The sequence below is a fragment of the Neopelma chrysocephalum genome, unplaced genomic scaffold (assembly GCF_003984885.1).
Source record: "Neopelma chrysocephalum unplaced genomic scaffold, ASM398488v2 Primary Assembly neopelma1_68, whole genome shotgun sequence".
Classification (NCBI taxonomy): Eukaryota; Metazoa; Chordata; class Aves; order Passeriformes; family Pipridae; genus Neopelma; species Neopelma chrysocephalum.
In genome coordinates this window covers 9140834-9162648 of record NW_020897727.1, presented here as the reverse complement: position 1 = coordinate 9162648, position 21815 = coordinate 9140834, and the positions used below count along the sequence as shown (strand labels likewise).

At 44.4% G+C, this 21815-nt stretch overlaps 2 protein-coding genes across 3 annotated transcripts; both read left to right on the top strand.

Annotated features, from left to right (window-relative positions):
* The first annotated feature begins 10740 nt into the window (after nt 1–10740).
* On the top strand, nt 10741–14911 carry LOC113968418 (arylamine N-acetyltransferase, pineal gland isozyme NAT-3). Its single transcript, XM_027684967.1, has 2 exons — nt 10741–10854; nt 12708–14911. The coding sequence occupies exon 2, from the start codon at nt 12715–12717 to the stop codon at nt 13585–13587; it is 873 nt and encodes a 290-aa protein (XP_027540768.1). The 5' UTR covers nt 10741–10854; nt 12708–12714; the 3' UTR covers nt 13588–14911.
* On the top strand, nt 10745–21637 carry LOC113968416 (arylamine N-acetyltransferase, liver isozyme-like). Of its 2 annotated transcripts, XM_027684965.1 has the most exons (4): nt 10745–10854; nt 16472–16577; nt 18016–18107; nt 19402–21637. In XM_027684965.1, exon 4 carries the CDS (start codon nt 19407–19409, stop codon nt 20298–20300), a length of 894 nt encoding a protein of 297 aa, XP_027540766.1. In that variant the 5' UTR covers nt 10745–10854; nt 16472–16577; nt 18016–18107; nt 19402–19406; the 3' UTR covers nt 20301–21637. The 2 variants fall into 2 exon arrangements, with proteins under 2 accessions (XP_027540766.1, XP_027540764.1); XM_027684963.1 differs by lacking the exon at nt 18016–18107.
* The last annotated feature ends 178 nt before the right edge of the window (nt 21638–21815 follow it).

Sequence of the window (21815 nt, the reverse complement as noted above, 5' to 3'; positions counted from 1 at the left end):
ATTTACACCCGTTACAGCCCAGTACAGAGAGAAGTGAGCCCCTTCCCCTTTCTGGCTGGGGTGCTCCCAACCACGGCGCACATCCTCTGCATAGTCAGGGCTCAGACCACCAGCACCTTTCTGGGTGGAAAAAGCAAATAGTCTTCTTTTTAACAGGAACCTGGGTGAACAGGGACGATTAGTTACCATCCAGACAGATGATAGGCTATGTGGGAATACAAGAACCCTACAAATGAAGAGGTGGAAAGAAAATCCCTGAAGGACTCAGGCTGCAGGGGTGGGAATGGTGCACATCCAAGGCAGCAGCAGATGTGGCTGGAGAAGGCTCTTGCCTGCCTTCCCCTGGCTCTGCACTGCATGGCAGGAGTGGCACCTACTGATGGGAACTTGTCTCCTTCCTCTGCTGCAAAGCAAGTGAAAATTGAACCCGCTGGAGGTGAGCGATGGGGACTCCCACAGCCTGTGTCAGCCTCGTCTGTGCAAAACACTTTGATAAGTGAGATCTGTTTATGAGGAATATGATTTCATTCAAGGCTACTTGCATAAAGTGCCAGTCAGAGTGAATTAAGGAGGCAAGATCTGACCATGAATAAAAGTTTTAAGACTGGGGATTCACTTTCGTTTATGAACACCTAATGTTATTTTTGCATTTAAGTCCAATTTTCAAAATGGAGTTGAGAGCAAGGCTCCCTGGAAGCTTTAACCTCAGGGCTTGTCTGCATGAGGAACTCTACCCGCATTTCTCCTGGAGTCAAAATATAAGTGAATTAAAATAAATCCAATTATGGGCACATTTTCTCTGATGGAGCGCATCCACACAGGCTCACCATCTGCTTTAACTAATCTGTGCTATGAATTCATAGCCCTGTATTGTTCAAGTTAGTCTTCTGGGGTATTTCTGGGTAAAGAAAGATTAAATCTGTTCAAAAATATGATTTACAGGAATGTTTATGTGAGGGTGTTCCGCATAACTTTAGTCTTGTTTTGAACTGTTTTCCATGTAATACTAATCTGTTTTCCAACTGTTGAAATGAAATGTGTGCTAACTCTTAATATGCAATCCCTCACTTCGGATTGACAGCAGTTTATGTTGGGTTTTGTTGAAAGGGTTCCTGATTGAGCTGAATTATGTTGAAGTAAGTCAATGACCTGGAGAGACATTCCTTGTGTGGAGAGTTGCCCATGTTTGAGTGGGGCTTAAAGTTGTCACACCTGTAATTGAAACTGTTTCAACACATTTTACATATGCACGATCAGGCTCCAAAGTAATTTATGGCCCTTCAAAACAAATAAGAAAATTGAAGCAATTCCTTAAGGGGAGCCTGCTATATCTACGAAAACAGACCCAGGATGGTGTTTTCATCAGTTAACCACTTTAGTAGTTTGGTTTCTCTGTCTCTCCTTGCCTTTTCTACCAGTTATCTTCAGGGAAGACCTTTCAGTGCTGTTCCTGGCAGAGGAAAGCAATGAGAGAGCTGGCATGAATCCATCACAGACATCATTTCTCATGGCCCTGAGCCAGACAAGTGGGTGCACCCAAAGCCATTTGCACCCCAAATCCACTCCTCCTGCCCCAGGCAAAACACCAACGATGCTACATTACCTTTATCCCAGAAATAATGAATCTCCAATTAACAAGGACTTCTGTCTACTGGGCAGTAATTTAACACAGGTGCATTGTAATGTTTTAACAAGATTCCAAGTAATGTTTTAGGGTCAGCACCATAATCCTAACATTTGTCTAAACTGAGTGGCAAAACTTTTAATAGTCTCTTTATCTTCTAATTTGACTGTTGCTGTTACTCCTCAGACAAAATGTGGTCTGTGCTGTTGGGTGGGAAGTGGAGGAGAGTTTCTAAAGAGGGAACTGCATCCCTTCAACTAATTAATAGAAGTCAGCGAAAATTTAGGACTTTTTAGGCTGTGGCTGACACGGAAGACAAGAGGTGTTTGACCTCATGGGAACCAACAAATCTCCTCTGGTGTCTCTACAGAAAAACAAAATGCTTGTCCATAAGCATTATTGTTCATTTAGGTTCTCTTTGATGAATCCTGAACAGAAAAGCTCATCAAAAGCGAGATGGTTTTGATACCAGAATGTAATGTATTAGAGCAGCCAATGTTGGGATTGAGGTGGGCAGGCTGTACAATTTGGGTAAAAGCAGCAAGCCAGCAGGTGCCTTTATTTGTGGTGTTACCCCCTGCACAGACAGCCCAACTCTTGCTACAGCCTGTAGGCAGTACCCACAAGCCTTAAAAAACCTGCTGTCGCCAGAACAGATGGCTACAGAGCCAAAGAGGGTGAGTTCAGAGGGAAACGTGTTGTTAGACATATCAATTGGCTTCCACTGAGCTCACATCACCCCAGCATCCCTTGGACTGCTGTGGCTCCCTGTAACTGCTTCACAGCAAAGGCATTTTCCCGGCTGCAAACCTCCCTTGGACGTGGCCAGGCTCTGCCACCCACCCCTCGGGGGTGGAGACAGCCGTGGCCCTTGGTCCTTTCTCCCTGCTCACCAAAAGGTGCCAGCAAAGAGCTTCGGTTCCTCGGGCTCAGCTGCCAGCGCTGCACACCCGAGAACTGATTTTTCTTGAACGACCTGATTTTGGCATATTCCCCAGTGGGACCGGAGTGCAGAGTGAAGTCTTATTCTGCTGATCTGGATAATGTCATCAGATGGAGACAAATGATTTTTAAGCAGGCGTTTCTGCTAATTTCAGTGGTGAATTTTTGCAATTAAAAAAAAAAAAGAATAAATCCCATGTGTGCCTGTGCAGGAGTGTGGTCTGTAATATTTAAATTGCTATATCCCAAAGGCTGAGTACAATGGAGAAATCAACAATTCAGGAAATAGGGAGTGTTGATTTGAGTTGGCCTTGAAGAAATATATTCTGTAAAATCTTTTAAGGCAACGGAAAGAGGCAAGATGCTTCTATGGAGTTTTCTGAGTTCTAAAACCCGTGGGATTAACTGAATTTACAGGAGGAATGGGATGACTGGATGAAAAGGAAGGAGATGGGAGTGCTTAGATGATGGTGAAGGAATCCGGGCTGCGTGTTTGGGAGAAAAATGGGGTGATTATTAAGGAACAACAACAAAATTTCAAGGGCATTTGGCCATTAAAGCTGCAGGGAATTCTGCAGAGGAACATTATGGATGTGCCAGGGCACTGTGAGGCCTCACACACAATTTGCTGCAGGCACACACCTGGGGGATTCAATAATTCAGCATAAAATTAATAAGACTTTCATGTGTTGAGCAAAAACCTGTGTGTTCAACCTGTCCTTCCCTCCCGCCCCAGGAAACCCTCTGTCTGGATGGCAGCTGGGTAGTTTTCTGATCACTAATAAATTCTTCAAAAGGATTTGAAAGCAAGCTCAGTAGAGCCCAGGGATCAGGTTGGTTCAGTGGGGCTGGAGACAGAGTAAAATTACAGTGACATCTAGTGATCACTAATATTTCACAAAGGTGCTACCAGTGGAAAAAGTAAACATGTATGTGTTATTAGTTAGCATTTTAAACACATAACACAAAAAACCAGATCATTAATGGAGGCCAGGGAAAGAGGTGGGAAACAAATGAGAGTAGATTATGTGAATTAAAGTGCTGCAGGGCTGACAGAGAGCAAAGTGCTGGTGCTGTTGAAGGGCTGGGGGTGGATTTCCACAGGGATCTTTCCTAGGTCTGCATTTCTCACTGTTTCAGCAGAGTTTGCTGATGGTACTAAATTGCAGCACATTCATATTAAAGAAACTCGACGTTTTGGAGACTGGGAACAGAACTGATAAAATGATGTGCAGTGTTGAAAGTATGTGCTAGCCCCCAGGGAGGGAAGAGGAGAATTAACCCTGTTCCAAGGCTGGAATACGTGGTGTGGCAGCAGCTCTGCCTCAGCACTGGGCAGACACTAAGGAAAAAGCAAATAAAGAAGGAATGCCATGGAATGGCATCAGAGGGAGGGAATGGGCATCAGAGCTATGATTCAGGTTTGCATCTTGAACCAAAGCGAGATTTGGGTTTGTACTTGGCAGCATTAGGAACTAACTGGTTTTGTGATGTTGATTGACTGTTTTCTACTCCAGGTCACTGAAAAAAAGGATTTTTCTTCAGGTTCTGAGTCTGCCCACTTGGCCAGGCTGGGCTTCACTTCTGCTGTCCTGACCAAGTACCCTTAAGTATGAAAAATGGTACATTAATGAGCAAAGGATTAAGAGAAACTCTTTCTCTGAGAAGGATGGGGCAGGGCATTGCCTATTTACGTCTTCATTGTGCAGAGTGAAGAAAACTGAATCAGAAGTGTTAGCTGGAGTAACAACAGAGAGAGAGAGCTGATGCAATTGGTGAATTGATTTTGCAGATTTAAACCGGGTATCTTTGTGGCCACATAAATATGCAGGCAAATTTTCCTGTGATGAAACATTCAGGAGCTGCTTTGACAAGAGTTGAGAAGGAAGCTCTCAGCCAATTTCCAAGCCCTTCCCTTGAGCCCCCAGCAACCAGGCAGGTTTAGTCTCTCAATTATTAGCTGAGAGCAGAATATACATTCCCACTGTCTGATTTCAGATGCCGCTGGAGAATTTCCCTCGGATAGATGCATAAGGGGAGAGACAGATCCAGGCACATCAGATGCTATGGCTGCCTCTGACTGTTGTGAGCGATAACCACAGAATGGGAGTTTATTAAAAATAGTAGCCCAAATTAACTACTGGGTTTCTCTGATTAGTTACGTGATTTTCTACAGGGAAGAAATGTGTAGTGGGACTTCAGGTGCTGCATTTCAGTAAAGATTTTGATACAACGCTGTCTGGAAAATTATTGGCCATGCTGGCACAGACAGGAATAGAAGAATAATTGCAAAATTGAGTAAGGACCTGGCAAAGACAGATGAGTGGACCGATGATTGGTGAGGTTGTTTAGTGCTTTCATGGGTGATGAAGGGGATAGGGTGCACTTGCTGAAGGATTTACAGAGCTGCTCACCCCATCTTCCCTGCAGGGCTGGGGAGCACCTGGTGCCCCTCATGGAAGCTGGAAAGCGAGGAGAAAGGACATTGCAGCCGCTTTGTCGAGTCCTGCTACATCCGGGAAATTTCCCAAAGGCTTTGCAGAGCTCTGATATTTCAGCAGAAAGCTTTCCTGAGTTGAAGGCACTGTCCTCCACCACCATCCTGGGTTCAGGGTCCCAGACTCCAGCCCCAGTGACAATGCTGTATTTGTCAGCATCACGTTTGACTCCATTTGCTCTGGCCCAGGGGGATGTGATCTGTGCTGGGAGGAGCTGTGCTGGAACACGAGGTGCTCCCAGCACAACTGCTGAGAAAGCAATTAAAAATAACATCACTGTGAATTGACAAATCTACTGTTGGGTTTGGTCTCAGAGGGACTTCACGGTGTGTGGCTGAACCGTAGGTTTTTCTTCATGACAGGTCTATTTATTTTAAATAGAGGAACAGAAGAGTTGTGTCTCCAGATGCTTAAAAAGAAGTGGTTACTTTTCAAGGACTATTTGAGCAGAATTTCATATTAAAACTTCTATTAAATAAAGGTGTGGAAGGTGGAGGACAATATTCCAGTATGACAGCACCCTCAGCATCTGCCTGTGAGGAAACACTGACCTGGGTGCAGCATCTATTTGCAATGGTTTGATGAGGAAAAGAAAGCACCATCGCCATTGCATGGAAATTACTTGCCTTTTACCTTATGGGATGAAAATGCCCAGGGTTGATGTCAATTTAATCAGGTTCATCATTTCACAGCAAAGGCCATTCACTAGTTCATATGATCAAGGACCGAATTGCTCCTTGCTAGAAAAAAAAGTAATAATATTGTGGGTAATGTGTGAGTCAGCACAGCAGGTGTGGAGCTGTTTTTTGGGAAAGGGCTGCTTTTTGGCATACCTTGATTCATGGAAGATGATTAGATTCAGCAACTTGAAATTTTCTTTTTAAAAGGTTCACTCAGCTCCCAGGCAAGCGATGCAGAAGTGGATGTGATTTGAGATCCCACCAGCTATGACAATTTACCTTGAATTTCTTTCCCTACTCTGCGATCCCCGCACTGACGTAATCTAAAACCTGCTTCCCAGCTTTCGGTCCTTCCCAAAGCCCTGGAGGGCTGCATTCCTCCTTCCATCCCTCCTTGGATACTGCACTGTGCAGGCTGCCAGCCAGCAAACCCACAGGTGATTCCTCCCAGCTCCAATTGCTCCCTTCCTGCTCCAGGTGTGAATAGTCCATCTCTCTTCTTTTCCATACACTATACATGGTGCACAGTAATTTGTTCTGCACATACCAGCTGTGGACATACCAGGGAGGCAGAAAGAAACATGTGGAAAGTGTATTTACATGTGCAGTGCCACTTGGAAGTCACACCTGTGTCCCCCCATGAGCACATTGTAGGGAGGAAAGCCAAAAAAATCCCAACAAAGGTAAGTCTGGGGGAGCGTTTCGAATCCAGAGCATATCTTCTTTCTTTTCCCCAATTGCACTCCAAAGTCAGCAGTGGAGTGGCAGCAATACATTGTCATCACAAACATATATTATTTCTCTGATGCGTGTTAGTACATTGTAATGAAAATGTGTTTTCCAAAGGCACAGTTGCTTTTTTCCCCTTTGCTGTCACTGTAACGTTCTGTTTCCTACTCTTCACTGAGATAAAAGGTTTCCCTCCCACCTACCTCCAAAAAAAAAAATAAATCTGAGTAATGGGAATGACAGAACTCGTGTAATTGTTCCTGCTTTGCATGCTTCCAGGCTGATTGTCTGAATTATGACTGATCCAAATTCCCACTGAACTCCATGAGAGTCTTTGCACTGAAACAGCAGTTTGGTGTTACAGGAGCTTTTTGGAGGAGCAGACTCAAAGCCAGGAGAGTAGAAGCAGCATTGCTCCGTGGCTGTGGTGGAATGAGGACAATTTAACCCTGCTGAGGATGGAGCCTGGTAGTTTCCCTGCTCATAAATGGTGACTGTTGCTGCATTTAGGCACACGTACAAAGATTTTTTTTTCAGCTTATAAATATAAAAAAATGTATATATATATAGTATATATATGGATCACCAAAGGAATTTCAGAGGCTGAGTGAATGCTCATCACCCCCTTGTATTCATACACATATAACTCTCCTTTGGTCATTGAACCTTTTTATTATTAAGGAATATTTTCCTCTTGAAATATCTTGCAACAATAATTTTTTGGTGCAACAATATGGTGCACAGGCTGGAACACTCAGCCATTTCTGGGCCTGACAGTGACGGAGACTGTTGACTTGCAAACCCTCTTTGTTTGGCAGCTCGTACCAAAATGGGTGGAATTACATGTGGTCAGGTCATGGTGTATTTTATGTATTTGATTAGCAACTGTACAGGGCTTTTGCAGATGATCAGCTAATTAATTGTAACAGGATATCTTATGTTGACTTTTGGACTAGACCAACATAATATCTATATTTCAAATGAGGCCTTTTTTCCCCGCACAGGAGAATGCATTGCCCTGCAATTACCCAAGAGGTACCTGGCTAGCTCCTGGGTAATGGTAATCATGATGAGTGCTGGACAATAAAGGTGAAAATGTGGTGAAATTAAAGAGTTTTAAACAGTATTTCCCCACAGAACATCTGCTTTATTTGCAGGCTCTGCCATGGATGCCCATTTTGCCCGGCTGCAGCTCTGCAACAGCATTTCAGCCCCAAATTTTTCCAAATTTCCCTCCTTGGAAAATATCCAGAGTAGGCTTTTGACAGTGTGATGGACAGTTCTCATTGGGATGTGTGAAATGAAACTGTCTCAGGATCCAGCCAGCAATGCTGATGCCCCATTACATATTACACTGTCATACTTTTGTTAGGCAGTGACAATTTAACATGATGGCCATTATTAACTGGTTAATTATGGTTAATTAAAGAGCATTTACAGCACCTTGCTCTCCTTGTCTTCTTCATCCTCCTCATCAGTGCTCTCCAACACTTTGTCTCCAAATGCCAGTAAAGCCATTGCTACCATGGCTTGGAGCCTCCCCAGCTGCTCGCCAGCTCTCACAGACCCCACTACCAACACGTTCAGAGAAACCAGCACAACTTTCCTTTCCAACCTTCAGAACTTTCTCCTCAGCATTTTCATGGTTTGACCACACCCCTGGCATCTTCCAGGAGAAGAGGCCCACGAGATGGAAACAGGAAGGGCACGTTGAGGGTGCAATTATTTCTTGTGAAATGGAAGCAACTTCTCCTTCGTCCTAACAGGCAGATGCTTTTCACCAAAGCACTTAACTTAAAATGTTCTATTTTTCCTTCAAAACTTATAGGAAATAAAGCCATTCATGCAGAAAAGCAGATTGTTCCCCTTGTAATGGAATTTAACTGAATTACGACCATTTACATGTAAGACATTTATGCTGAAACCCTCAGGGATGGGAGGACCTGCAGACCAACATGGGCTCCTCTAGCATACCAGATAGTTTGTATATTAAGAATTCTGGTTATAATACGATATAATCTAATATACCTTGCTTTGTTATACAGTGTGCCAGGGAGGTGATCATAGAAGGGAGCAGACCCTTGACTTTTACCCCAAACAGGGCACCTAATGCTTTTATTTCCCCAGGCAGATATTGCAGCATGTAATACTCCATTAAAGCAGGGAGGGAGGGATATTTGATGAGGCCTCTCAGGAGAGTTAGGATGAGAGGAGGATTTCAGTAATAAATTAAATGCTGTCAGCAGTTTAAATTTATAAATAAATAAAATTGAGTGCAATTACATTGAGGATCTTCTAGACAAAGCTCGGGCAGCTTCAGCTCCTGCCAAGGGAAATGGCATCTCAGTGTCCAGGTGGACAGCAATGTCCTTTCCAAGGACATTCCCATTTGCACATTCCCTCTGTGGTCATGTTCTCCACAACCCACCTGGCCTACGCTGGGCTTTGCCCTTTGTGGCTCCTGGGGATGGGTGCAGGCAAGTTGTGGCCATTACCCACAGCTGTGATTGTTGTTTATTGCCCCACCACTCCTGGAATTAACCCTGGTGATCTGCCACAGTGCTGAAAGGCAAAAAAACTCCAGCAAGGCTTTGGGATCAAGATCAGCCTTTCCTTCCCTTCAGTGCTCCCTGACTGAGCTTTGCCCTGTGATGGCCTCAGGCACGCCTGGGGAGGGTGGTTTTAATGGCCTGGGGACCAAAATGTGCGGGATGGGAAGAAAAAGCAGAGTGATATGCAGGAATAATGGCATAGGGTAGTGAGTTGGGATGAGAATTTGAAAAACATGGAAGAAAATGCTCAGTATCTGCTATGTTTTAGGGAGAGGAGTTGAGAAAAGCTGAGTATCCAAACACCAGGGGAAATGGATTTCGCTCCTACTTGGTTAGAAAAAACTTATGACTTATGGGACCCCAAAATTAGCTGGAACAGATCCCCAGCCACTTCACCTGAGGGAGCACAGCACGTGTCCACTTTTGGCACCATCTGTGGTCCCGAATGACTCTGGGAAGGAGCACAGCCAGGTCTGCTCACACACCACACAGTGACGGGTCTAAAGGCTTCTCTCAGTGCAGTTCCCACCAGCACTGGGGTCTGGCTGCTCAGCTCTTGGCTTCTCTCTGTCAAAACGAGGGGCTCCTAGACTGTGGGATGAGAAGGGATTACTCCATGTACAGCATCTGCCCAAAGGAGCCTGACAAGGGCAGGTTACCCATTCCTCTCAGTGCCTTGGCATTGGTTGGGCTTGGGCATCGGTTCTCGCTTGTGGGGTCAAACACTGGCCACTGATGGGATGATAAAGAGCCAATTTTTGATATGGGAGTGGAGCTGTGTAATGGGTTACCACAGATATCTCCGTTTCATCTGATTTATTGTGTCTGCTTCATCTGATTTATTATCTCTGCTAATTATCCAATAAATCAGTGTTTGAGTGGAACTTGCCACTGATACTAAATGTGAAGGACTGGAATTACTTTTGGAGAACTAACAGGAAAAAATCCAGCTGTATATGTCAGAGAATGAAAAAGACTTCTCTTGGCCAAATGCCAGCAAAATTGGTGGATACAAACATGAAACGTGAAAGGATGGATCTCCCTATGTGTTGGCACTTCATAGCCATCACTTTGCCGAGAACATCTTCACCACCATGGCATCCACAGGTGATATCTGTGGGCAAAGGCCAAAGAAGAGACACTGCTGTCCCAGTGCTTCCTTATATTCTATGACATTTACAGTAATAAAAAAACACATGTAAATCACAGAGAGCAAACAAAGCAAAGGCAGTGCTGAAGTTCTCGTGTTGCTGACTGGGGCAAGGGGGTTGCAGGTGCAAGTTGCTGCACCGAAATCTTGCTGATTTTCAGAAACAGTGCAAAATCCTTCTCAGGTTGAACGCGTGCAAGATTTATTTCCCCACATTTCCAAACAAACAGTAACCTAATACCTGGGAGAAAAAAAAAAGTGTCACCTGAGTGCATCCAGCAAGTTACTGGAACAAAAACATACCCTTCTGGTGACAGCCTGAGCTGGTCCCCACAGAGAGCAGGAAACAGGTGAAAATGTGAAGCAGCCTCTGCTCTAACTGCCAGGTTTGCACGTGTGTTGAGCCGCTGCTGCTGGCTTTGCTGGCTCACTCCAGCTCTCATGCTCCACCCTTTGAGCTTGTTTGGTTTGTTGCTTTTTTTTTTTTTCCAGCTTTTGCAATCTGACAGAGGCGGGTGAAAGCAAGTTCACGGAAAAGACATTCCCCTGAAGAGCAGCTGGAGAGCAGTCCTAGCCCTGCTTGTGCTAGGCAGAGGACAGACAGCCACTCCACTTGCTTTAGCCTAGAACCACCCCCCCAAATCCTGGAGGTATCCTGGTGCTTGAACTGATTTTCCAGGTAAGCCTTTATTTTAACCCCCGGATCTTGGTAGCTGAGCGCTGTCTAACCAGGAAGTTAAATCTGGCTGGAGACAAAACACAGCAGAAATGGTGTAAGGGCAGAGCAGGGAGAGCTCAGCTGCTCAGTGTTGTAGATACACTGGTTTATTTACTCAGCTGTCTGCCTGAAGCAACTCAGGCATTTGTGCCATCTGCCTAATTTCAGTTAAAACAGCCTTATAAACACCTGCAAGAGACGGACAGATAGACAGACAAAGCCCACACCAACATTCTCTCTGCAAGTAAAAGTTACTACACGAGTTCTGCCTGCTGTGGTAAAGGGAAAGGAAGGGAGAAAGAAAGGGAAAAACAGCTCATTGCTGGTGATGCTGGTTTAAAATTCACACGGCAACAACTAAGCTTATGCCAAGTTTTCAGAAATGAATAGAGTTGTAGTTCTGGGGCTTTGGGGAAAATCTTGGGAACAGGCAAAAGCTGAACAAAGAGAATGCCCTAAATCTGATGCTCTTAACCCCACAGTGGATCACTCAGGCCTGCTTGTAGGATGTTGAAACATGGGAGTGGCCATGATGCAACAGTTAAGACTTCTGTAAAGCTTCTATCTGAAAGGGTGTGGGGAGGCAAACCAAAACACCCTCTGCTTCTGCCAGGGTATTACACCAAATGGGAATTTTTAATTTTCATTGCTTTGTTTATGTACTGAAAGTATCTTTCCAAAATTCCCATACAATTTTGGCTGTGCTGTTTTTCATCAGGTCAAGAATATAATCCTGTTGGAACTGTTGGAGTTTATCTTATGATTTTACTTTGAGAGTTGTATACAGGAACTTAAGAACATTTTGGGACCTCTTGGGTTAACAATCTGAACAACATTGTTCCATACTTACAGTTGCCTGAATTTTTGCAGTGCCTGGGGAGGAACAACAAAAGTACTTGGCTCCATCAAAATCCCATTCCTTCCACAAAGGGCTGGGAGGGTTTGAGCTGCTTTCCACCCCCATATTTATGAAACAGCCTCATACTGAGCCCTCTGCCATCCCACATCAGGGCAATGCTCCCTTACCCCTGGGCAGACACCCACTGCTGGGGTGACCATGAGTAGAAGGAGCAAATGCGTCCTGAAAAATGATGCCAGAAAATCTGAGACCCCCTGAAACTTGTAGTTTTGGCCCAAACCTTGGATTCGTCCTGCTGCTGGCGTGTGATTAGCAGAGCTGGGGAGCTAAGCTGTGCTGGGGGGAGGCAGCTCACAGCAGATGCAGCAAAAAACCTCCCACAGCCTTTTCTGCCCTAAAGCAGCCTTTTGCACTCCAGGTCACATCTGCTACTGCCGGCACAGAGAGCAGGAGCAGGTGAGACCAGCTCGTGCCAGGCTGCCTAAATAATGAAGAAATACCACAGCAGGACAGATTTGTTTCATGTTTGGTTGCAGAGGAGGCTCTGGATTGCTCTGCAAGAGTGGAAGGGTTTGTTTTCTGCTTCGATGAGTCAAACCATGAGCAGTTCAGATCTGGAGAGTCTCAGTTCCTATCGTTTCTAGCAGGGAAACATCTCTGCTACTGCTTTTGTTCCTTCCTACAGAGATTTGTAGCTTTGCTGGGCAGGAACTCTGCTGAAATGTGCTTAGCACAGCTGGAGCCTCTCATCACAGCTGTAAAAGAAGCAAATAAAAATAACATTTGTGCTCATCAGCAGCATCCCATTGGCTTCTCTCAGTGCTAATACTCAGCTGCCTTTGAGACAGACATTAGTCAAATCCCGCTCCTCTTCCGAGCGCCCCATTATAAGGAATGGGAAGAGCCTTCCATCACTTCTGACACAACTTATTATTTTTCCCCACCCTTCTCTCAGAGGCAGAATGGACATCAAGGAATATTTTGCCAGAATTTCTTACCGGGGCTCCCACAATAAGCCAGACCTGGGTACTATGTCAGATATATTCCAGCACCACATCCAAGCTGTCCCTTTTGAAAACCTCAGCATCCACTGTGGGGAAACGATTGAGCTGGACCTGGAAGCGACCTACAACAAGATAGTGAGGAAGAAACGTGGGGGCTGGTGCATGGAAAACAACTACCTTTTGTCTTGGGTCCTGAAAACTCTTGGCTATGACGTCACCCTTCTGGGATCAAAAGTTTATGTCCCGGAGCACGACGCCTACCCAGAGGAAATGGATCATCTGCTGCTAAAAGTGGTGCTTGATGGCAAATCCTACATTGTGGATGGGGGGTTTGGGATGGCCTACCAGCTGTGGCAGCCAATGGAGCTGATTTCAGGGACAGATCAGCCGCAGACTCCCGGGGTCTTTCGCTTCCTGGAGGAGAGCGGGACCTGGTACCTCGAGAAGGTGAAAAGGAAGCAGTGGGTTACCAACCATGGTGACTCCACTTCCCACAAAGTGGAAGAGGAAGTTTGCCGTCGGATTTACCTCTTTAGCCTTCAGCCACGAGACATTGAAGAGTTCAGAGGCTGCAATGCCCACCTGCAGACAGCGCCCGACTCGCTCTTCGTGACCAAGTCTATCTGCAGCCTGCAGACTGCCGACGGCATCCGGGCACTGGTGGGGTGGAAACTCACTGAGATTAAGTACAATTACAGGGACAATATGGATCTTGTGGAAATCAGAATGCTTGCAGATGAAGAAATAGAGAAAACACTGAAAGAGAAATTCAATATAACGCTAGACAAGAAATTTGTACCCGTCAATACAAGCAGGTTGTCTCTGTTCTAACTCACTGCCTGAATTATAATTCGATTCAGGGGCATTACAGGCAATCCCTCCCCCTTTTCCTGAGAAGCATCTAAAGGTTAAGCTTTTCCCTTCCATCTACACCAGTGTAAAGCAGAACATACTAGCACAAATCTGGAAAAGAAATGGATTTTCACAACTATTCCTACATCTCTTTTTGGTTTGAGTACAAATAATTCCTTCCTAGCTCAATCAAATCACTGTCCTCTGTTTGTGCTTAGCGAGGAGCACACTCTGCCCATTCCCTACTCCTTTCATCTCTTAAAAGCTTCTCTAAACACACCCAGAGTAGCTGGGCAGAACGATGGAACCACATGGCTCTTTCTTAATTACCTGGTGCTGCCACCTGGGGAAAATCATATCCACCTCTTAAATGAACACTATATTATTTTGGGAATTTAAGAGCCAGAAAAACAAAGACATCCTGTGCTGAGTTGGCTCCACAAGCCTGTCCTTTTTCCTCCTGCATCCACAACACCCTCTCACATGGCAGTCAGATGGTGTCACACCTGTGCTGCACCGTGAGAATACTTAAGGACAGGTTATTTATGGCCTAAAACAGATGATAAGAAATATTAGCGACAATTCTGTCTTGTTTCAGACTTTACATGACTCCTGTTCTCTCAGTGACATAACCAAAAATCAGTATTTCTTCAAACTGAAAGCATTTCCTGAGCATTTTGTTTGCTACCACCCAGCAGCAGACTGCTGGGAATATATGTTCCTCTCGTCACTCTGAGTGTTATTGCACATTAATTATTATGGCTGAACCCAAAAACAGGCACAGAATTATTTATCTGAAACATATCTGTTCTACTGAGGATGTGTTCGCGGTGATACAAATTATATTGATAAAAGGAGAAACGATGAATCTTAATCACATACCTAAAGGCTAAGATTTCTAGTGGGAGAAATTACTCAAATGTGATCACTTTGCCCTTTGAGAAGATACTTGATGTTCCTTCATGTACAAATCTTGGAAACATTACAACTATGCACTTATAATTTAGTAAATTATAGAAGTGATTTACAGTTAAATAAAAAAAAAATCAAGCATTGTGTGGCAGAATTATTCAGACATTTCCCCCCCAAATTACAGCATGTATTCCCAAAGTAAAAAATGTCATTAATCACTGCAGTTGTCCTGATTATTTTTATGTGCTAATATTTTGCAGCGAAGGCTTTTAAAAACACAATAACTCACTGAACCTTTTTTACTTGGTATGCAGTATGTGCAGCTTTCTATAACTAGCAATTTATGGTGAATAAATGCTGCTGCTATTCTGCACGTTCAAAGTGTATTTCACAGAGACACAGTGAGCTCCCCAAATCCCCTTCTCCCCAGAGCCAAACTCATCTATATGTGCTTGGCTGCAGGTGTGCAATAGTCCTTTATAGCATATGAGGTTCTCCCACCCCATAGGGAAATGAAATATTAATGACATCCTGTAGTGGGTTGCAGAAGAAAAAGGGGTTTCTTATGGTGTGGACCAGCAGCTTGCAACACAGATGATCAGAAGAAATTGTCCCAGGATATGGTTTGTTTGTGGTCTGTGTCTTTCTGTGGTCCCTGCAATAGTGGAAGAGCTAAAGGAGCTAAACTCAGGAGGTTTGTCCTTGTAGCAGCCTGGCAGCTGGGGCAAAGCATTGGGATGCAGGCAAAAGTCCAAGAAGGTCTTGCAAAGTTGTGGAGCAGAAGGAGATCCATGTAAAGCCAAGAAGCTCCATCCTTTGTGGGAACAGACATAGGAAACATCTAGAAGGGGCTGTGCCCGCTCCTCTCCCTGTGCCTGGGTGTTTCTTGCACTTTATACTGTTCCATAGGCTCGGGGCAAGGACTACAGAACCATAAAATCATAGACCTTTAAGATCAGAGTAGAGCATTACATCCATTGTCCCAGAGATTCGACACGTGAAGGGCAATAACAGGGAAAACCACTTTCTTTCTGCTGACACATCGCCTGGACCGTGTGCCCCGGCCACTGCCAGGGCTGCTGCCCCTCCATGGCACAGCTCAGCACTCCTGGCCCCTGCTCAGCACACCCACAGAGGCAGATTTGATTGCTGAGCAACCAAATGAAACTTGCCGCTGGAAGGGGAAAAAAAAAAAAAGAGGTTCTTCATCTCCAATTGCACTGGTTTGTTTTTTCCTTGTCACTAACTTTGGAGGCAAATCCTTAAAGGCACAGCAGGCTCCCTGAGCACAGACTTCTCTGGGAGCAGTGTCCTTGCTGCTGGAGAACAGGGCTTCTTTTTGAACCCAAGGGGATTTAAACAGCTACATGATTTGGCAAATCTGATCTTCTTGCTTTGGGGAGGGCTGGTATCACCCATGAGGAATATGTGTGATTAATTCAACAGTTGCCATTCCCATCAATGAAACAGTGACTTCTTGCCTTGGATAACTCTCTATCACTAGTCACTTCCTACAGGAATCCAGACTACATGAGTGTCAGCAATATAAAATCTGTATCAAAATTTGCACTATTTCTTTGCTGCTGTAGCTTGGGAGCACCCATCAAGGTGCCCCACGGACTGAAGCCCCTGGGTGACCTGCAGGGTCAGGGATGGGTTTATAGGGGTTATAACCACTTACAAAAGTTGGTCACGATACCCATACTGCTTTTTTCCTTTGTACTTCTGCAGGGCTTCAGTTCTCATTCAGTAACATGGAAGGTTAAAATCTACTCAATATTGTAAGCAATCTGGGGGCTGGATCATTTCCAGGCTCTCCGTCATGACAGGGCTATCTACACATATGCCAGTGCAAATAAACCAATAAAACAATTAGAATAGAAACTGTTATAAAAGAAGAAATTCTCATCTCTTTTACTGCCGTGCTAGAGAATAACACTGTCCCTGACAGGCAGTAAAGCCAGCCTGGACCTTTAAGAGCAGCAGTTCCCAGTGCAGCTCTTCCTGGGAACTTTGGAGCAAACCAGCGTGGAAAGCCTGAGCTGACTGCCTGAGAGGTAAGTGCTGAGTGCCTGATCTTTAACTTCACCCTGCAGCCTTGGGTCAGCCCAGAAGTTCAGTTTGGGAAAGCCCACCCCTGTGGGTCTGCATACCATGTGCTCAGCACTGGAGGCATATTAGCAAAGCACAAATTACAGGAACATAGGGGCCAATGGCGTGTGTTGCATGGCAAGGGCGTTTTCCAAGTACAGCAATGCTTTGAGAGTTAAACTAACCCCTTTATGTTGAGCCAGCTACTGACTCACACCGTGACTTAAAAATCAAACAAATAGCACAGGCATGTGCAAGAGGATCCACTTGGAAGTCCCTCATGATTTTTAGCAGAGAAGAACTGTTCCTAACACTCACCCTGATTATGGAAGGACACAGCGATCCCCAGGGCTCTTCCAGGCAGGCAGAACTAATGTCTGAATCTCACTACCCCCCAAGCTGCATGAATGCTGAGTGAAGCTCAGCTGCTGCAGGAGCAGAAGTAAACAAGGCTGAACTGAGGCTTGGGATATTTGGCAACTCAGTTTTGGAACAAAAACTGTCCCCCGGGCGAGGGCTTGCTCACTGCTGCAGCCTCATAGCTCACACAGTGGGAATGGTGGTGCCAAGAAAAAAAAATCTGCCCTTGGGAAGGCGAGGGAGTGAACACTGATTTATGTGGGTGCTCCCTGATGTCACTGATGTTGTAGTGCAGCTTTATTATACTTAAACCTCTTTAAGTATTCATTGAGATCAGAGCACGTTTTGCCAGCCACCAAAGGCTGTCTCTGATCCAGGCTTTACACTGAGGAGGCCAGAGAAGGGGCAGCTGGGGAAACTGAGGCACGGGCCAAGAATTTCCCAAAATGTGTTTTCCTAAAGCCTCATTGCCAGCCCCCCACGGAGGCTCTCCATGGGGAGGTTGCTCATGGATAGAAGAGGGGAACTGGTTACATGCTGAGCTCTCAGTGGAGCAGTGGGAACACCCAGACCCAGGAGATGGGTTATAGAGAGGGCATCAGGTCTTCTGCTGCTGGACCAGGGCAGGGACTCATCGGGTTTTTGCTTGAAGGCAAATTTTAATTGTATCACACACACCAGGCTAATTAATGGACTCTCCTGGAGCCCTCTTGGTCACAGAGGTTCAGCTGGACACCATCACAGGGAAAAGATGTTTCTATCTTGCTATGCAAAATTGCTAAAAGTGAGAATAAAAAGAAAAATAAACCAGAAAACCACAGGATGAGCCTGCCAGCATACATGTGCACTGTGAGTTGGGGAGGGAATGGCTTCCTACAAGTCTTTCAAAGCAGATCCTGCCAGAGATGAGTGCCCTTGTCCTAAAAAAGGGATGGAAAAAAACCATAAAATGCAGTATCAAAGAGACATTACTGTTTTTTCATGTAGCCTCCTCGGGTCCTTTTGAAGTGAAAATGTTTGTTTCTTATTCCCTTATTGGGATAGGCCTCTATTCTATCACATTTTCCTGTGGCTTTGCATCAGCCAGTCTGAATCCTGGTACCAGTGGAGATCAGGAGCAATTACAACTAAGTCATGTGAGTTGTCCTGCTGGCATCAAGGTTGGGGTTAAAGTCTAGAGATCAGGTCGTCTGACGTGCTCACCTGCTGGGGTGGGGGCATTTCCACCCATGGGTTTGAGGTGGGATTTTCACAAGCTCCCAGCACTCCCTTGAGTGCTGGCATGGGCATGGGGTCAAACTGCAAAGCTGAAAATAGTCACCAGAAGGGAGTTTCTTGATCTCATCCACATCAAATGATTTTTGGAAAATCTTCCCAGGGAACACGTGACCGACTTTGAGCAAGAAATCTCAGACTTTTTAGAAATTACTACAGTCCTTAGCAGATGGTGAATTGTTCTGGAAAACAAATATCCTTCCATGGAAAAAAGCCAAATTAAACCTAAACTAAAGGCAAGAGAAATCCTTGCAGAGACTGGATGAGTCAGTGGATTAGAAGTGTTACAGGGAGCCTTTTGCACTTTGACCACACAGCCAGTACCAATGACAGTGTCTTTCTCATGAAAGGAAAGGGGATCAAAGACCTAAAGACATAAAATATTTCCAATAATTCGAGCTGAGATAGAAGTTTTTGGTTTGTACAAGATGGTAAAAAAACCCCAAAAGATGATGAATACACCTTGTATGTATTCTTAGTAATTACCAGTTCCTCTAACCCTTAGGTTAGAAAAATTAACAGTTCCTTCCTTTCACAGCCAGGGCCAAAGCCCTGTCTAAACTCCACAGGGAAATTTAGGAGATTACGAAAACAACAATCTACTTCACATGGAAGCCTGTCTAAAATGGTGACACACTGAGATGCTAATCCCAGTTAAATGAAGCCATGAATGTAAAACCTTCTGGTTAAATTACCTGTGGGATAAAGAAAGAATTGCTTACCTGGTAAAAGAAACAGTGGGAACCTGCTGCGACTTTTATGCTGGTATGGTCTAACAGCTTTTCTGCAAACTTGTTGTTTGCCAGTTTTAGAAAACTTTTGTCATGTGGGATCCTCATCTGTGGCCAGAGACTCTGTTATGGTGTGTGCTGTGTCTTCCCACAGGAAAGACATCCATCTGGTTTGAAGGCAACACCTGAGAGAGGGAAAGCATTATTGTTGCCTGCTCCCATCCTTGTCTCTTTTTCAAGAAATATAAATGCCAAAGGCAGGTCTAGCCTGCATTTGTCTCCTATCAGGGGCAAAAGTTTCTTTCAAATCCTCAGTGAAATGGCCCAGGCTATGTTTGCAGGCTGGTTAACCTGTGTTACAAAAATAGGAGTGAAGCCCTTGACAGCTGCACAGCAGTAACTGGCTGTTTTTCTGCTCACACAGGCAAAATGAACATTCAAGAGTATTTCAGAAGAATATCTTACAACAAGCCCCATAAGGATGCAGACTTGCAAACCTTAAAAGCCATCTTCCAGCATCACGTCCAGGCAATTCCTTTTGAGAACCTCAGCATGCATTGCGGGGAGACCATCGAGCTGGATTTACAGCCCATTTACAATAAGATCGTGCGAAAGAAACGTGGTGGGTGGTGCCTGGAAACCAACTACCTTTTATTTTGGGCCTTGCAAGAATTAGGGTATGACATCTGCATTCTTGGTGCGAATTGCTATGACCCAGCAGAGAAGGCGTACGCTGCTGCGATGAACCATATCCTGCTGAAGGTGGCGATCCAGGGAAATTCCTACATCGTAGATGCCGGTTTTGGTGGTGCCTACCAGATGTGGCAGCCACTGAGGCTGATTTCTGGGAAGGATCAACCCCAGGTCCCTGGAATCTTCCGCTTCATGGAAGACAATGGCACCTGGTACTTTGAGAAGGTCAAAAGGAAGCATTATATTCCTGAGGAAAGTGAGGCTCCTTACTTCACTGACGCTCCAGGATTGGGGAACATCAGAAAATTATATAGATTCACTCTTGAGCCACGACATATAAATGACTTTCAGGAGTTAAACACATACCTACAAGTGTCTCCAGATAACATACTTCGGAAGAAGTCACTCTGCAGTCTCCAGACCACTGAAGGGCTCATTGCCTTAGTTGGATGGACCTTGACTAAAATGAAGTATAATTACACAGAGGACATGGACCTGGTGCACATCACAACTCTTACAGATGAAGAGGTTGAGAAGACACTGAAAGATAAATTCAATATAGTGCTGGAGAACAAACTTGTACCAGTAAATGTTCGTGGCTTGCCACCTAATTTAGTGGATAAGATCTAATTCTAGCACTGTGCTAGATGGATCTGTAAGTATCCAACAGAAATGTTCTAAAATTAACATTAATTACATTAATTGATTCTGAAGTTGAACTAGACACAAAGCTTGGTAAATTCAAGTACCTTGCTAGTTAACTGCCTATACCATTTGCATAATTTTTCTTAAGCTTCTCCCTCTTTGGAAACTAAGACATCTTACTACCTCTGATTTGCTCATATGGAAATTGCTTTTTGACTCCTTAACATTTTGTTCCAACTCTCTGGAACTCATTTTATTGCAGGTATATTTTGCATTAAAGGAGACCAAAATGATACAGAAGGAGAAGCTGTGTTACCATTTTACACAGAAGACCTCTACCCCTCTTTGCTGTTATTTCCAATCTTCTCAGCACAGTTTTAAAACTTATTCACTTCCTTTAAAAGTCTGAAAGTTGAGCTGAATTTGGCTTTCAAAGACTTACTAGAAAAAAAGAAAGGTTAGGAGTTTCTCAAAACAAGACACCATTAGGTGCTGATTAGCTTCTGATGAGATAAATTAAAAGACTTGGTCCTATTCTTTTACCAGGAATTGACTTAAAGTGAGCTATTTATACAAGGGCACCTAACCTCCCCAGAAGCTGTTTAATTTTGAGCATCCCATTTTTTCTGAGTCTGATATTTTTGTGTCTCTAAATCTGAAGCAAAATTCATAGAAGACAAGATGATTCAACAGTTAATCAGGCTTTTGCTATCAAACCTGGAAAAAAAAAATCAAAGTTAGATCACCCTTTGCAAAATATAATCTCAACTTTTGAGACCAAACCTTCTTGTGATGTCAAGAGGGCATGACAATATTATAGATAGAAGAACACTGGTCTTCTGCCAAGGAAGAGACTTTGATGCTTGTTTCAGTCAACCACACAAGACCCACGGAGCACCTGATGTGCCTAAAACTCAGGTGCTTTCCCAGGTGCAGCCTCATGTGCTCTTTGCCTTCCCAAAAAGGACCTGCTCTGACATTCCACCTCCATCAAATGAAGAGGGGACATGCTCGACAGGGAGGGAATTAAATAAGCAGCACTGCAACTCTTTAAGGATGCAGAAGGAGGAAATTACTTTGTGCAAATAAGTATTTGTGATGGTATTTCTTAGGTGTGGCAGCTCCAAAATAACTACCTGCTGCAGCTGAAGATTTGAACAGATTAAAAAGGGAAAAGAAGTGTCATTTTGTGCATCCATGGAGCATGGGAACACCCAGCCTGCAATGCCTTGGCAATTCAGTGGACCCACCAGGACACAGATACCATCCTCCACCACAAAGTGCTGGTTTGCAAAATAACCATAATTTAATTTTAAAAAGTTACAAAGCCATTTGCAACTGCCTACTGTAATTATTTTACATGGAAAACAAGTTCATTCTGGTCTTAACCAGGGGAAGGCATAAACATCTACTAATAGAGAAGAAACAAAGTTTAATTTGCTCATGGATCAGTGAAGTCCAAAAATGTGCATTCGTTTTGGGTGGACTCTGCCCTTTCTT